General features: G+C 34.1%; 1 protein-coding gene across 4 annotated transcripts in view; it reads left to right on the top strand.

Moving 5' to 3' along the window:
• LOC136832839 (tyrosine-protein kinase BAZ1B-like) overlaps positions 1 to 17,926 on the top strand; it is a 193,388-nt gene that overhangs the window by 77,038 nt on the left and 98,424 nt on the right. For all 4 annotated transcript variants that reach the window (XM_067094492.1, XM_067094491.1, XM_067094493.1 and 1 more), the window contains exons 11-13: positions 4,884 to 5,000; positions 9,048 to 9,234; positions 9,338 to 9,497. In XM_067094492.1, coding sequence (XP_066950593.1) covers positions 4,884 to 5,000; positions 9,048 to 9,234; positions 9,338 to 9,497 — 464 coding nt within the window. The remainder of the gene's footprint in view (positions 1 to 4,883; positions 5,001 to 9,047; positions 9,235 to 9,337; positions 9,498 to 17,926) is intronic.

Raw genomic sequence — 17,926 nt, 5'->3', positions numbered from 1 at the left:
TGTACTATATGCTATCATTGCAAAGCTTTTTTCATAACTTATAAAAATTAATAGACCACCCATGACCCGTTGGGTGGGGAGGGGGAGGGGTAGGGTGATGGAAGATGGAAGGGGAGGGAAGTGGGGTAGGGAATGGGAGGGGAGGGTAGGGGATGGAAGGGGGGGCAGGACACTGTTCAAACACGAACAAGACAGAGTTTTAGTATTATATAGATTGTAAAAAATTTTAATTGTGAAGTATATATAGGAAAACAAATCACTGAAGGACAATCAAGCTTACCTAGATCTGGGAGTTCTTGGATTGATATGCCAGACATAGCAGGTATTTCTCCAACAGAGGCACTTCCACTTGGCTCCAGTCTGTGCTTCCTACATATAAAATATAGTATACTGTATGCTATCATAACTTATAAAAATTGTTAAATATATTTTATCAGTAAAACATTTTCTTCATAGCCTACAAAAATAGTATATATTATCAGTGGAAAGCTTTTTTCATAAAAAAAATTATAAAGTTTTCTTTATAACCTATAAGAAAATAATATATGCTCAGTGCAAAGCTTTTTTCATAAAAATTTATAAAGTTTTCTTCATAACCTATAAAAACTAGTATACAGTAAACCCCCCATATTCGCATTCTCATGATTCGCGGACTCACGCATTCGCGGGTTTCTCTGTGGAACATATCTAGCCATCATTACAGAAAATTTGCCCATTTAATTATTTTTCACTGAGTAATTTTCACTAATTACTGTATTTTCATAAATTTTCATGAATAAATGCACTTTTTGTGATAAAACTATTAAAAAACTCAGGTATATGCATTTTTACTGGGTTTTTCTGTGTTTAAACTATCAAAATGGGCAGTTCTAAGTGTTTTTAGAGGGGTTTTAAGTATTCGCGGATTTTAGCTATTTGCGGGGGGGGTTGTGGGACGCATCCCCTGCGAATACGGGGGTTTCACTGAATACTCAGTGCAAAGCTTTTTTCATAAAAAAGGTATAAGTTTTCTTCACAACCTATAAAAAATAGTATCTACTTAGTACAAAACTTTTCATAACAAAAATTGATAGTTTCTTTCATAACCTACAAAAAATAGTATATGCTCAGTGCAAAGCTTTTTTCTTAAAAATTTATAAAGTTTTCTCCATAACCTATAAAAATCAGCGTATGCTACTTATATAAAATAGTAGGCCATATGCTGTCAGTGCAAATTTTTTTCATAAATTATAAAACTAAATGGCCTTATGAGGTTAGGATGGTAAGGTCTGGTTACAAAGCCCAGGACGTAGTAGCCTATTTTAGGAAAGGTTTGTTCCCGTCATTCTACACTAGCCCCAAAGTTTTCTTCATAACCTATAACAATATATGCTATCAATATCAAGTTTTATTCTTGACCTATACACACTACCGTGGTACACGTTTTCCATTCAGATATTGGAGAGGCAAATAAACAGCTTACCATGAGGATAAAGTAAACAAAGCAGAAAACCCAAACCTACACAAGTCACGAGTCAGACGACAACTCGGTACAGTAAAATCAAACTTGCTGGACTTAAATACAGTAGTTATTATCATTATTATGGAAAATATTAATCATGAATGAAAACAAATCAGTCTTACCTAGATCAGGCATTGTTGATATCCCAGTCAAGGCCCTTCCCATTTGTTTGGGTCGTTCTCTTCCGGCACGCAATTGTTGACATTTCTCCCGCCCCAATTGTTGATGTTTCTCCTTCCTAAGGATGGTACTGTTGCTTAAATGCACCACAAGGGAAGGAAATCCGAAAAGCAAATAAGTCGCATCGTGTCACACAGCACATGAAATTCGCCTGGACTAGAAAAACCCTCACAAATCGCGATAGTTTATGATTAAAGCTGATGCTCTGTTAAGAACTGTCTTATATAATTTTATATTTCTGAAAATACACAGTAAAAATATGTCAAGAAATACAAAATATTACATGCATACTAGTTGGCATGGTACACCTGTAATACAGCTATGATGATTTCAAAATCAGAGATACATAGATATATATTTGGTTTCAAAATATTGAGATACATAGATATATATTTATTTTGATTTTATATTTTTTTTTTAGAGAACAAACCAGTTCTTATCGTAGAAAGTGGGTATTTTTTTTTTAGTAAGACACTAAAGTTAATTTCTCACTTTCTACTATCTGGAATCGGCAAGTCATACAGACATTGTGTGGGAATTTGTCGATCAATGTTGCTCACAGAACGACATCAGGCCAATATCGAGATACATAGATACATATTTACTCTGATATTTTTTGAGAGAAAGAGCCAGTTTTTATTGTACATAATGTGTATTTTAGTAGGAAAGTAAAGTATATCTCTCACTTCCAATTAAAAAGTCATACCGACATTTTACGACAAGTTTGTGGTGAACAAATTTTTTTTTTTTTTTTTTTTTATTTTTTTTTTATTTTTTTTTTTAGCAAAAATCTTTCAGGACATGTTTATTTAGACATATACCAGTCCAAAACTAAAAAAACAAAAATCGATAATTCCTCGAAATTCTTCGATCGGCGTGCCTGTTAACCCTTAACGCCGGACTGGACGTATTGTGCGTCAACTAAAATTGTCTGTCGGGTGCCGAGTGGACGTACTGTACGTCGACTACAAAAAATTTCAACCTTCGGTCAACTTTGACTCGACCAAAATGGCCGAAAAACACAATTGTAAGCTAAAATTCTTACATTCTAGTAATTTTCAATAATTTACCTTCATTTTCCAACAAATTGGAAGTCTCTAGCATAATATTTAGATTTTTGGTGAATTTTTGAAAAAAACTTTTTCCTTATGTCCGTGCGCGGTAACTCGGCCGAAAATCTCTGAAATTCTTTTGTCACTTTGTCGTAATGTTTGCACCATTTTATATTAGTCATTACATAAGTTTTATATATGAAAATGTGTGCAATTTCATGTAGAATACAACAAAAAATAACTCATGGTTGTAGCTTTTATCAGTTTTGAAATATTTTCATATAAATCACGATGTGCCAAAATTTCAACCTTGGTCAATTTTTGAACCGAAATTTCAATTGTAGCTGAAACTCTTACATTCTAGTAATATTCAATCTTTTACCTTCATTTTGCAACAAATTGGAAGTCTCTAGCACAATATTTCAATTTATGGTGAATTTTTGAAAAAAAAACTTTTCATTCAATCGTTTAACTCAGCGAACATCTCAGAAATTCTTTCGTCACTTTGTCGTAATGTTTGCACCGTTTTTCTAATAGCCGTTACATAAAGTTTTATATATTAAAATATGCACAATTTCATGTAGAATACAACAAAAAATAACTCATGGTTGTAGCTTTTATCAGTTTTGAAATATTTTCATATAAATCACGATAAATAGAAAAAATTCGACCTTCGGTCAACTTTAACTCGACCAAAATGGTCAAAAACTGCAATTGTAAGCTAAAACACTTACAGTCTAGTAATGTTCAATCAATTACCTTCATTTTGCAACAAACGGGAAGTCTCTAGCACAATATTTCTATTTATGGTGAATTTTTGAAAAAAACTTTTTTACGTCCCCGCGTTACGAATTCATGCATCATTTTGTGATAATATTTTCTCTGTGTTGCTTTGATTGGTTTACAATTTGTTATATACCAAAATCATCGCCATTTAGTGTACAATACAAAGAAAAAAAAAACTCATTAGCTTTAACCGTTTTGCTCACAGCGCGATTTGTATACAATTAATATATGAAATTTTTTTTCGCGCTGTCATATATTTCAATATTTATATATGATAATGATATTTTTTTTTCATTTCTGATGGTTGCATACTAAACTTCAGGCAATGAAAAAAAGGAGCCAAAAATGAACTCTTAATCTTAAAAGCTAAGCGTGCTATGATTTAAAAAAAAAAAAAAAACTTTTTCCGCTTCGGCGCTAACTCCTGAACGCCGCCAGCATACGGCAGACACTTTTATAAATAGAGGCTCGGCGTTTAAGGGTTAAAATGTTTTAGATAATAGTTTAAGGTCAAGAGAGAATATATACAGTACTTGAAAATAGTTTTTATTCTTAGCTGTAAGCCATATATTTTTAAGGGTAATGTTGTAATGTGACTTTGAAATGGTACTAAAGTGTTTTAGATGATAGTTTAAGGTATATTCTGTGTAGGATGATAGTTTAATGTATACATTTGGTGTCTGAACTATTAAAATAAGCAGTTATAAACAATTTTAGAGTGGGTCTGGTTTTTGAACTATTTAAGTGGCCAGTAATAAGCGTTTTTAGAGGCGGGAAGTCAAGTATTTATGGATTTTAGCTATGTGGGGGGGTTTGTGGTCCCTGTCCCCCTAGAATACCTGATTTTTGGTCATGTAAAGGTTCTACCAGTACAAATGAAACGCATAAGATACAATTAACACGTGTATTTTCCTTAATAGTTACACGGCCCTATTGCTAATATTACGCTACTTAATATGCAATCATAGTCGAAAGGGACTCAGAGGTGACACTTGCCAATCACCACCTTATAGATGTGCCCCAACCTGTCAACCACTAATCCCCTACTGACTGTTAACTCTTCAAACTGAACTTGGATAGGTCATAGACCTCAGCTGATTGGTCTCTTATAATCAAAAGGAACTAATAAGGGTCTTCGATGTATGGCACTCATTTAAATTGCCCACACCAAGCCCCAACCATATGGCGTTCGGCAAATCGGCAGGATGTGTTCGTTACTCTCTGATCACAAAGACGTACAAACAACTAGCAGATTTTCTGTAATGTCTCAAACATGAATTTCTATATAAATCAGTTCATGTATATGTGTGTGCGCATGTGTTTATGGAGGGTTTGTTTTAAGGTTCATTTTTTTTTCATTTTAGTCGGAAGGACTGTTGAAAAAGCTGGACACCCATGAACTATATGAGTTGCAAGCAGAAGAAATCATTGAAGTACTGCGGGCGCTTTGTCATCGGGCCATGGCTTCCTATACTTGTTTGGTAAGATTTTCACTTTGTAATTGTTTTCATATGTATGGTTTAAAATGAAATTTTACTGTAGACTTCCTCATTACTGTATTGCATTGTTGATAGTTGATTTGTACACGCTAATAATTTTTTCAACTAGTTTTTTTATTGCATGGCTTATCTAAATTTTGTATTTATTTACTGTTAGAAGTAGTAGATGAAGCTCGAGACTACATTTTGTATGTGTAATTAAATACAATATTCTGTGTATCCTCTGATTTTGTCCAGCTAATTGAGGAACTCACACACATTTCTGGTAGTAGATTAGACCTCATATTCACAGATATTCTTGCTATTTGTGAAGTCCAAGGTCTGTGAATATATAGGCACTTCTAATCACCATTGAGATGGACATATCTGTCAATCAGTATATTCCTAATGCCACCATTGAAAATTGTCTGGTTGAAATCTAGAGCCAATTGGGATTGCGTAATTGAAGCATGTCAGGCACTTAATATTTCGGCTTCTATATTTGATCATGATCCCAAGATGATGTTAAATGAAATGCTGATGGCTCTTTTATTAAGACATGTCCCTAGAAAGGTCATCAAATTTACTACAAATGACCAAAATTCAACGCATGGAGGCAAAATCATTCCAATGAAGATGACCCTATTATTGTTGAGTCTCGCCATGCTGCGAATACAAATAGAACTTACCATACAGCTGAAAGAAATTACAGTTCCTTGAAGAGGAAACTGGAAGGAATTACTCAGCCTCATCTGTATTGGAAAAAAAAGTATATCTTAGTTTAACCAGACCACTGAGCTGATTAACAGCTCTCCTAGGGCTGGCCCGAAGGATTAGATTTATTTTACGTGGCTAAGAACCAATTGGTTACCTAGCAACGGGACCTACAGCTTATTGTGGAATCCAAACCACATTATAGCAAGAAATGAATTTCTATCACCAGAAATAAATTCCTCTTATTCTTCACTGGCCGGTCGGAGATTTGAACTTGCGGCCAGCAGAGTGCTAGCTGAGACAGGAACCCACTCGACCAACGAAGAACTTCATCTGTGATGGACTAAATTAGAATCATCTGTCCTTGGGTCAGGCTCCTCTTCCATTCCACCACTGCTAACAGATGATGGTAGATTGGTTACTGGCCCTAGGGAGAAGGCTGAACTGCTTCATCGAGTTTTTGAAGCACAGCAATCAGCTGAGGATGTCCCTCTCCCTGAGACTTGTCATCCTAATCTTGATAGCTGGGGTGGTGAAGATCCTGATGTTTCTTCCCTTTGTTTTTAAAAAAAAGTTTCTAGTATGTTGTCTCCCAAGGTTAGTAGATTCTATTGATTTTTATGTCAACGTAGTATCTTTGTTCCAAAGAGTGGCACATCTGCAGACTGCAGTAATGACAGGCCAATCTCCATTTTCCCTGTGGTCTCCAAAGTTGTTGAAAAGCTTATTTTTAAGCCACTATGTAAGTGTATGGAATCTAAAAGATTGTTAGCTGATAGTCATTATGCATATAGACTTGACCTGCCATTTGCAAGGGAACCTTAATAAGGGTTTTGAGTGCAGAGTAATTCACATAGATTCTAGTGCTGCTTTCAATTTAGTAAATCACAAGGCAATTATTTATAAACTTCAGATTCTTCATGATTACTTCAAGATTTCCTTACAGATAGGCAGCAGCAAGCTGCTGTTGATGGGATCATTAGTGAACCAAGACCTGTTGTGTCTGGAGTTCCACAGGGTATTGGTCTTGGTCCACTGTTGTTTTTGGTGTATACAAGTGATATGATTGTTGGCCTGGAAAACAAGACTCTTCAGTATGCTGATGCAACATTTGTGAGGTGTAGTCAAGTCTCCACTTACTGAAAAGTGAAACTGCCCTCAGCCTCAATCGGGACACGGACTGGATCAGTGAATGGTGTAGTCAATGGGTTTGAGGCTGAACTCTAGTATAACAAAAAACTGTTCATTAGCTGATCCTGTACAGGTTTTCTACCCAATCTTGCTCTTCAAGTGGATGGAACTTTACTGATGAGTCTGAGGCTTTAACTATTCTAGTTGTAAGTTTTGACTCACATCTTACTTTTGAGAAACATTTAATGGAAGTTTCAGCAAATGCTGCAATGAAGTTGGGTATTGTTTGCAAAGCCTCATATATTTATAACTGATAAAATCAGTGCAACTTGTTTTAGGTCATTTGTCCTTCCTTTACTAAAATATGGTTCTTCAGTATGGATGTCTGCTTCTGCCAGAGATTTATCTCTTTTAGATAGAGTGGTTTATGATGGTAGGTTTCTGTTTCCTAATAGTAGCAGTTGTGACTGTGAATGGTCTCTTTTTTTATCTGTTTTTTTTTTTTATCAGTTTTTCATAAGTTGTATTTTAACAGGCTTTTAGCATTCACAATTGATCCATGATTCCCTTTACCTGCTGAGAGCAATCAGATTTGCTTAACAGCACCACCAACATGCAGTAAATGTGCCTCGCTGTCGAACTTCTCAGTTCCAGAGGTCCTTTATTCCTCACACCTTTGGACTGTGGAACAGCCTCCCAGAGGATGTTGCACAATTGGAACTTCAGAAGTTTAAGCAAAGATGTAATGCATTACTACCCTAACACTATTCTCCTTTCATTTTAATGCATTTTATCTATTTATTAATTTATTTTTCCTTCTTTACCAAGTGAGATCTTTATGTATTTCCCTTTACCTCCTGTTACTTCTTCCTAATGAATACCATATTCTTTGGAAGCTTGAATTTTAAGTCATTGGCCGCTGTGGGCTTGTTTCATATGGAAAGGTTTCAGCATCTGAATACCGTAATGATAATAATTCTGTGCACTAAAGAAAATGTGAACAAGGATTTTCATATTAAAGTAATATGTACTTAGGACAAGTCTAGTTAATATTTTACTCTCTTTTCACGTTTCTTTCTGGTTGTAGGAAACTGTTGGATTGTTATGACTGTAACTTGGTAGTGACAGTGAACTTTTAATTGTGAAATTCTTGGAAAGGTTCAAAACATACCACTTATTGTGAAATTCTTGGAGAGGTTCAAAACATACCACTTAACTGCTTCAGAGATAATTTTCTGTCCATGGTCACTAGAATTTATTTTCATAATATATTGCTGATCTTACACTCAGAATATGAATTCCTTTGATTTTCATCAATAAATTTGTAAAAAAAAATTTAATGCAGTATTTGTAAATTTCTTATGCACAGTTAAATATTTCAATAAATTTACTCTTCAGTTTTATGTGCACTTCACAACAGAATTCCATTCCTACAACTTGGTTGGTAAGCAAATTTTTTGATAAGTGATGGGGGGGTGAAGTCTCCCTCTTTCTTCCCTTCATCTCCTCCACCCGTGAGAGGTTCAAAACAGTGCACCTCATATTACTTGAGGTTCTCTGCAGGGTGCCTTGACTCTGCAACCCCTTTTCGTTCATACCTCCTTTCATTTCTGTTTCTTCAACCTTACTTTCCACCGTCTCAACAGTTAATTCACAGATACCTTTTAGACCTTTTACTATAGTTTCATTTCAGCGCTGAATGACCTCATAGGTCCAAGTGCTTGGCCTTTGTACTAAATTCTATATTCAATCCATCTCTTCCAATGGATAAGTAGATGGTGAAAACGAATTTAGTAGTACTTTAATTTGCAAACAAATGAAAATAAAATTGTAGGTTAAATATAAGAAATTTAAAAGGTTTTGTATTAGAGTAAGATTTGCAGTAAGCATATAAAGTCAAGTGTAAGCCTAGCCTATTGACTAGCCTGCATGTTTATACATACATGTGCAGTGTGTGTATATGTACATATCTGTATACTCTCTCTCTCTCTCTCTCTCTCTCTCTCTCTCTCTCTCTCTCTCTCTCTCTCTCTCTCTCTCTCTCTCTCTCTCTCTCTCTCTCTCTCTCTGTCTAGTACAGAGATATACTGTATATGTAGAAATCTGTCTAGTACAGAGATATACTGTATATGTAGAAAACAGAAATGCTGAGCAAAGCTTTTACATGTATTTTATATAAATATATATAAATCTTTTATTCACCAGGAATATTTTGAAGATATTGAGGAAAAAACTGCTGTCCTACACAAGCAATATCTGAAGATTAAGAAAGAGCATAACAAACAAGAGCTAATGAAAAAGAAAGAGAGAAGAGAGGCGCTGTTAAAAAAGAGAAGAGAGAAAAAGAATTCACCTTCGAAAGCTGGTGGACGTCCAAAGAAGCCAAGTACAGGTAAATTTTTTTTTTTTTTATTCTGTGAAGTGCAACTGTGATATTAATTTTTAGATATATGCTGTAGTGATATGGAACTAATGGGGTTGAACAAATTTTTCAGTTAATACCCTAGAGAATTTCATCAAAAAAGAACCTGCCAAGGAAGAAGCAAAAGACGAGGAAGAATGTCCAGATATTATCTCGGTTGTCAAGCGAAAAAGAATGACCGCTGAGGAGTTGCTGAAAGAAAAGGAGGAACAGTCAAAGGAACTGAGAGAACAGTAAGCTTTCATTTTATATATGTAACTTACCAAGTACTTACATAGCCTATATTTCTAACTCATGCCACAGCTAAAAATTTGAAATTCACGGTGGTATTCGATTGTTTTAGTGTAGGTGACTAGGTCCTGCCCTCTATCAGGGGAGGAAGGGTACAACACCACTGAATAGCTCAGTCCATTTTTGCTGCTTAACGACTGTAGTTCAGTTGTCACTGCAGCTGTTGTTTCGAGATCGGTTGCCAGATGGTTGCTTTTGTTCTCCGTTTGGTAATGTATTCCGAACTTTTGGTAGCATTTAAGCAATTTTGAAATAGCGTAGGGTTCATTAGTCTCAGTATTAGCTAATTATTTCCCTATTTTGACTTTTCATGACGATGTCCAACACTAGCTCTTCTAGTATCTGGTTTTTTTGGTTACTGGCAGTTTTCGCTTATCGTCATGCTGTCGGAACAGAACCCCCACCGATAACCAGGGACTGCCTCTATATGTTAACACATACATTTCAACTTTCTACCCCATCCTCTCTTTCAGGTGGATGGGGCTCTGCTGAATGAATCTAAAGGTTTAACTCTTCTTGTTGTAACTTTTGACTCGCATCTCACTTATAAGAGACATCTAATGAAAAGTGTCAGCAAATGCCGCACGGTAGTTAGGTATCGTACTTAAGGCCTCATATATTTATAACAGTGATAAAATCACTGCAACCTGTTTTAGGTCGTTTGTCCTTCCTTTATTAGTGTACTGTTCTCCGGTATGGATGTCTATCTCTGCCATAGATTTATCTCTTTTAGACGGAGAGGTTTGTGGTGGTAGGTTCTGTTTCCTGACATTAGCAGTTGTAAATTGGACTCATGTTTGTCAGTTTTTCAGAATTTACATTTTAACAGATATCTTTCACATTCAAAATTGATTCCTGGTCCTCTTTTCTTGCCAATAGCAACCAGATATGCTGAACAGCAGCACCAATATGTAGTAAATATGCCCTGCTGTTGAACTCGGTTCCAGAGGTCCTTTATTCTTCACACTGTTGGACTGTGCAACAATCTCCCTAAGGACATTGTGCAATGGGAACTTCAGAAGTTCAAGCAAAGATGCAATGCAGTATTACCCTGAAATAATTCTCATATTTTAATATGTTTTAATAATTGACATACACTTTTATCTAGTTATTTATTAATTTGTTAATTTATTTTTTCTTTTCTAATAACTGATCTTCTTTTCTGTATTTCCTGTTACCTTCTGTTACTTCTTTCAAATGCTCGCCATATTCTTTGGAAGCTTGAATTTCACGTCAGTGGCCCTTTTGGGTGTTTTCCATATGAATAGGGTTCATGTTCTGAATACTGTATTATTATTAATTTCCTGCCCAATTGAAAAATCATGTCAAAAAACCCCTACCCCCTTCAATTTCTGACTTATAATTTACTATGTAAAATTTACCGACATTTTTTACGTAACCATTAATAGACTAAAAAAAACAGGTAATTTTGGACAGTTGGTGGTTTCCATAGGCTAAACCATACCTTGGACTGTAACTCAGGATCGATGCAGACAGGCAAAAGCATTTTGGAGCATTATGACATGAAAATTCCATTACTGGCATAGTAAATTTCTCACAATGAAATCAGCTGATCCTTAAAAGAGTCTCTGAAATCTTACATTTTTTTTTATAAAATGTGGCTTACCAGTTAAGCAAAACAGTTATCTGTTTGGTTACAAAGTAATTTCTATAAATTTTTAGTTCCTCTACTGTGCATGTCACAAATCCATATTCACTAGTTAAAATTCTCACAATGACATCAGCTGATTGAACTACTCGCAGGCCTTTTTTCTAGGCCACACTTCTATCAGAGACCATGCGTTAGGTTGGGTAAACAAGAGATTATTTTATCACTGTTTACATATTTCATCTCAATCATTACAGTTTCCAACATGCTTTCAGAAAGTTTTTAACGGTAAAACTAGCGGAAATTGTTTACATGCATCACATAATAGACGCTGGTTTTAGGCATGGCTCTGAATCTCATTTTTCATTATCTTGGATATATCATCATATTAGGTTATTTTGAAAAGAATTTTGTTGTCCTTTCTCAATCTCAACTAATTCATTCACCTAACTGTTATAGCTTTATTGATGCATGTTGGCATTTTTGATAATGTTGACAACGGTAACATTTTTTTTATTTCGTAAATGGCTTATAACGTCAAAATGAAATGTTGCTGTTACCAAAGCCATTTTTCTTGACTCTCACTTTATTCCTCAACCTTTCCTCTACATTTTTGTATATTTACAAAGTAATTTCTATGAAAAAATTCTAGGTAGGGCTCTTCAAAAAAAAAAATGTCTAGCGATAATTCTTATAAGAATGCCTGAATTATCTGTTTCTTACCCACTTTTCTATCAATTTTTCACCAGCTGGACTTTCATTATCGTTTTTTACATTGTTTTATATGTCATTATTTAGAGAATTTTCTTCTTGCTTTCTCTAAAAAATAATTCATTCGCCTATCTGTTATAGTTTTTGAGCTACGAACAATTATGTTGACAAGGCTAAACTTTTTTTTCCATTGTTTCGATCAACACATAAAATCAAATAAACTGGTTGATATTACAAAAGCCATTTTCTTGACTTTCCCTTTATTCTTCAACTTTTCCTCTACTTTTTTGTATATTTACAAAGTAATTTCTATGAAAAATAACCGAGATAGGGCTCTTCAAAAAATATTTTTGAATGCAATAATTCTCACCAAATAAAACAGAGCGCTCTGTTTCTCACCCTCTTTTCTATCAATTTTTTCACCAACTGGACTTATTCGTTTTCCATTGTTTTATATGTCAATATTTAAGGGAATTTTATTGGCTTTCTCATAAAAATTATTCATTTTGATCTAACTGTTGATAGCTTTTTTCAGTTCTGATGATAATTTTGATCCATGTTTTAACAATTTTTTTTTTTAATCAATTTATAACGTCAAAATGAAACTGTTTTGCCTTACCAAAGCCATTTTTCTTGACTCTCACTTTATTCTACAACTTTTCTGTCAATTTGGTTTGTATATTTAGCAAATTAATTTCTATCTGAAAAATAATCACATCATGAGGGCTCTTCAAAAAAACTTTTTCTAGCGATAATTCTCACCATACGTGCGGAAAAATCGCTCTGTTTCTTCCATTTTTTCTATCAATTTTTTTCACCAACTGGTCTTATTCGTTTTTCATTGTTTTATATAAATATTTAGATAATTTTATGGCTTTCTCATAAAAATAATCCATTTGCCTAACTGTTATAGCTTTTGAGTTATTTCGATAAAAAAATCTTTAACATTTTTTTCATTTCAATCAATTTATAACGTCAAAATGAAACTGTTGCCGTTACCAAAGCCATTTTTTTGACTCTCACATTATTCTTCAAAATTTCCTCTACATTTTCGACATATAAAAAGTAATTTCTATGAAAATAAATAAGAGATAGGGCTCTTCAAAAAAATTTTTCTAGCGATAATTCTCACCATAACAGAGCGCTCTGCAGAGCGCTCTGTTTCTTGCCCTTTTTCTATCAATTTTTTTTGACCAGCTGGACTTATTATTTTTCCATTCTTTTTAAATGTCGATATTTAGAGAATTTTGTTGGCTTTCTCATAAAAAAAATTCATTCGCCTGACATTCATAGTTTTGGGTTATAAATTGAAAATATAAAAATAAGTAAAATTTTTTTTTTGTCAACAATAAATCACATTTTTTTGTATTTAGAGGGCTGGGACTCTTATTCTGACTATTCCACCTTAAAATATAAACATTTAGAAAAACAATGACAAAAAATGAGCGTTGTTGGCATAAAATTTCTATTTTTGCTGAATTTTCGAAATAATTATTTTTTCGCACTGTCGAGCGCTCCCAGAAAAATCGTTTTTCATGTGCCCTCATTGATGTGATAACTATACAGATATGAAAGGGTTAATGGGTGAAAAATTAACATGTCAAAAACTGATGGAGTTTCAATTAAAAATTATAACATACTATGTAAAATCTGTGAAAGTTAGTAACCATTTATAGACTAAAAAAAAAAGGTGAATTTGGAACATTATCGTAACAGCACCAAAACCATATAACAGTTACACATGATATGCAGACATATTTTTTAAAGCATTTTGCCAACATTATGACATAAATATTTAATATAAATTACAATGGCAATAATGGACTGTTATGGTATGGTAATCATTAAAGAGTCAACTGAAAAAAGGCTAAACTGATTGTATTTTAGACATAACACTACTGGCTTACCAGCAAAGCATAAACAGTTATGTAAACATGGGCAAGTTACAAAGTAATAATAGATGAAAAATTTGTGATTGAGATGAAGTATGTCACAAATGGTAAAATATTCACTAGGTTAGTGTAATGATGTGTATGGCAGGCATAGATTGAACTACTCCTTTAGCTTTTTTTTTCTATTTGACTACTATGAATCGCACATTATTACAGTAAACAAGAGATTATTTTATCACTGTTGATATTATATTTCATCTCAGTCGTTAATTTTTGAGTTCATTTCAGAATGTTTTGTAACTTGGCCAAATGTTTACATTCATGGTAAATAGGCTTTGTTGGTAGGCCAATAGACACGTCCAAAATGCAATAAGTTTTAACATATTTCAGTTGAATCTTGGATGATTATCACATCATATTAGGTTATTCTTGGAAAAGAATTTACCATTACTTGTCCTTTGTTCAATCTCAACTGTTATCTCCATTTCATGTCATAATGTTCTTAAATGTTAATGCATGTTTGCATATTTGCTGGTGTTGCTCATGTTTCCACATTCACTGTAGTTACTTTTTACTTTATTCAGTAAATGGCTCTAAATATCGACAATGCAAAACAATGAAAAACGTTATAATTTCTAATTCTGATTCCATCAATTGTTTGGCATGTTAACTTTTCAACCATCGAAAGTTTTAACACATATTATGCAGGTATATTTTTGTAGCTACTTTTCTATACTGTACAGTAGTTACAAAAATGTAAAATAATGTAGTAAGTGATTGTTATAAGAAATAGCAATGAATTATCATAGAGAGAGAACAGTTTCAGTTTGGAATTTTTCATATTTGACCAGAATTTCAAATTATCGTTCATTTACAGTTTAGTGAATTATTGCATTGTTTAAACCCATGTTATTCGAATTAGGTTTGCAGTGGCTAAAAATTGTCTAAATTTTTATTCTATCTTGATAATGTAAAGTATGCATAATCTAGGCTAAACCAGTACATTCCATTGTGGGTGAATTCACACACAAAAAATGGATGATAAACTAATTGATATACAACAGAGCAGATTAGTTGAGTGTTCATTAGGAAAATGAAATATAAATTTTTTCTTAATTTGCAAGAATTTTGACAAATAGATTATGTAGTAGGCTATCCTAGATAGTTTACAGGGATACTATTGAATGTAGAAATTTACTGCATAAATAAAACAAGTTGCATATTAAATAGCCTATGCCAGTGGTTTTCAACTAATGTAATGTAGATTTTATAAAACAGAAAATGATCAATGAAGGGGCTGTCTCCTGGATTTCAGTTGTAATACTTTTTTTATGTAATACTTTTTTTATCTATGTTGTTGAATTATGTTTTTCAGTTCTGATGCATTGTTTTATCCATGTTTTTGAATTTCAATCAAGGATTATTTTTGTTTATATTAGATATAGGAATTAGAAATTGTCTAAGTTTTGCCTTCTTTGACCTTGTTGCGACCAGTTCACTATATGTAGCTCTGCATAATCTGTCAATTTGGTTCAATTGACTTCTAGTAACTAATTAAGAGATGCTCTGCTTGAAACTGAATATCTTTCCCTTTGGCATAAAAAATGCATTGGTATGATTATGAATAGATGATTAAAAAATGTTGACAGTACTCAAGGAAGGCTTTAGCATATGGGTTTCTAAAATCTGCAGTGTGCCTGGTATGTATGATAGGACTTTCTAATGACACAATGCACCTAAGTTAGTTTAGAATACATTTGGAGAAATAATCACAAGGAAAGAAAGGTATCATTAGATTACTTTGAAAACCTTCTGGTAATTTCCATGGAAGGAACATTATTTAAAGTAAAGGCTAAATTACAGAAAGTGCTAATTATATCTTAATGGGATGTCCAAGCCAATAGCAAAAACTGGAAAACCTCACAGTTGGTGAGGATCTCATTTTTTCCCCACAGTATCTGTGACGATTTCAACTATAATGCAACAGAATCTGAAAAAATTACAGATACCTTGTCACTGAGCAATAATACAGTATCAAGATGTATTGATGAAATGGCAAAGGATGTCAAGATTCAGCTAGTTGCACTTTTCAAGTAAAGAATTTTGCATTAAAAACTGATGAGTCATCTTTACATGATAATCAGTCCCTTCTTATGATATAAGTAAGTTTTTTTTGTTTATGGTGGTGAATTGAGAGAGGAAATTATTTTTGCCTACAATCTTGTAACTAGATACCAAAGGCAAAACATTTTTGATTGAAGTATTGGCCTATTTCAAGGAAAATAATATCTGACTGGAAAACATTATGGCTTTTACAATGATGGCACTGCTGCCATAGTAGGTAGATGCAGGGGCTTTAAAAGATCCTGTGACTGAACTTTACCTATTCAATGTGTGGTCCATCAACAAACACAAACATATTGTAAAAAAAAAATCTGGGAGGATGTTCAATAGATCCTTGATACTGTAATCAAGGATGTAAATCAAATTAAAAAATTCAAGTTCAAGGTCATCTTTTCTGACAACAGTGTGTTAACAATGAAGAATTTCAACGCCTACTTTTGCATACAGAAAAGAGACAACTTTTTAAGGGTAATTAACTGTTTAGGTTTGTTGACGCTCTGGGACAGTGTTGTAACATTTCTGAATAGTAAGCAGCTTGGAGGAGAAATTATAGCTGCCAAAATTTGAAATTTGTTCCTAAACAAAAACAAATCGTCAAAAATCCTAATTTTAATGCTTTTGGTGCATTGAAAACGATGTAAAGTGCATTTTTATCGAGGCATCAAAAAACCCTCCAAATTTTGATTATTCTGCTGTTTTTGGAGCCATATCTCTTCCGTTAGATCAGCGTCGTAACCCAGGAACATGCGTCATAAACCGGAAATAATTTCTGATGAATGTATTTGAAAAGCGTCGGAATGTCGTAAGCTGGACCCGTCATAAACCGGGAACTGCCTGTATTTATATATATCATCATCATCATTCATCATTCATTCATTATTTCAGCCTTCACAAGTCCTTTGTTAGATGTAGGCCTTTCCCAGATTCCTCCACAGATTTCTATCCTCCACTGCTCTGTGCCACTGTCGTTTATGTTGGTCTAAGTCATCGCACCAGCAGGTTTTTTGTCTTCCTTGGTTTCTTGTCTATCCTCAGGGCATCCAGAAGGTTGTTTGTGATGTCCATCTGTTGTCTATCATCCTGGCAATGTGCCCTGCCCAGTTCCACTTGAGCTTACTGATGGTTTCAAGGATATCCTTTACTTTAGTTTTTTGACATTAGCATAATTCTCTCATGTGCCTCTGCATTGTTCATAATTTAAGGGAAAGTTTTTTTGTTAGATTCCAAGTTTCGGCCCCATAGGTGACAATGGGGAGGATACACTGATCATAGACCTTCTTTTTTATGATAGGAATCTTCTTATTTTTTAAACACGCCTGCCAATGGAGGGTTATTCTTCTTTTTATTTCGCTCTCTTTGGAGGCATCATGTAGAGATTCGTTGTCCAAGGTAGATGTAGTGGTCCACTTCCTTACATTGTTGATTTTCAATATCAAGTATATCATCTGCATTTACAGTGTATTTATTGCTCATGACTTTGGTCTTACGGAAGTTCATGTGGAGGCATACTGATTTGCTTGCTTCATTTAGCTCTGTGAGCATTTGTTGAAGCTCTTTTTTTGGTGGGGGCAATGATAATGATTTCATCAACAAATCTTAGGTGACAGGTATTCTCCATTTATTCTTATTCCTTTTTCTTGCCAGTTGAGTTGTCAGAAAGCTCTCTCCAGGCAGGTAGTAAACAGTTTGGATGAGCTTGTGTCACCTTGTCTGACTCCTCTCTTGAGTTGGAATGGTTCTGAGTCCTTGTGGAGGCAAATAAATGGTGTTGCATGGTCATAGATATGACAGAGGTTACTGATGTAAACTGAGTCAACTCCCTTCTTCCAGCGTTGTTCTTTTTTACCACCAATCCAGTTTCGACAACAAAACCAGATGCAGAATCTACAAGTGCTACTACTAGTGGGATTTTATATTTGTTTACTTTCTCAATGATCTGGTTTACCATGCTTGTAGATGGCCAATTGTGGAGTAGTTTCTTAAAGCCTTTGTTCCCTCCGCTGATTTTCATCAAACTTACCTGCAATTCCTTAGT

Source organism: Macrobrachium rosenbergii, chromosome 50 (assembly GCF_040412425.1).
Source record: "Macrobrachium rosenbergii isolate ZJJX-2024 chromosome 50, ASM4041242v1, whole genome shotgun sequence".
Taxonomy (NCBI): Eukaryota; Metazoa; Arthropoda; class Malacostraca; order Decapoda; family Palaemonidae; genus Macrobrachium; species Macrobrachium rosenbergii.
Note: the sequence above shows the minus strand (reverse complement) of the source record. Positions and strands in the feature narration are given on the sequence as shown.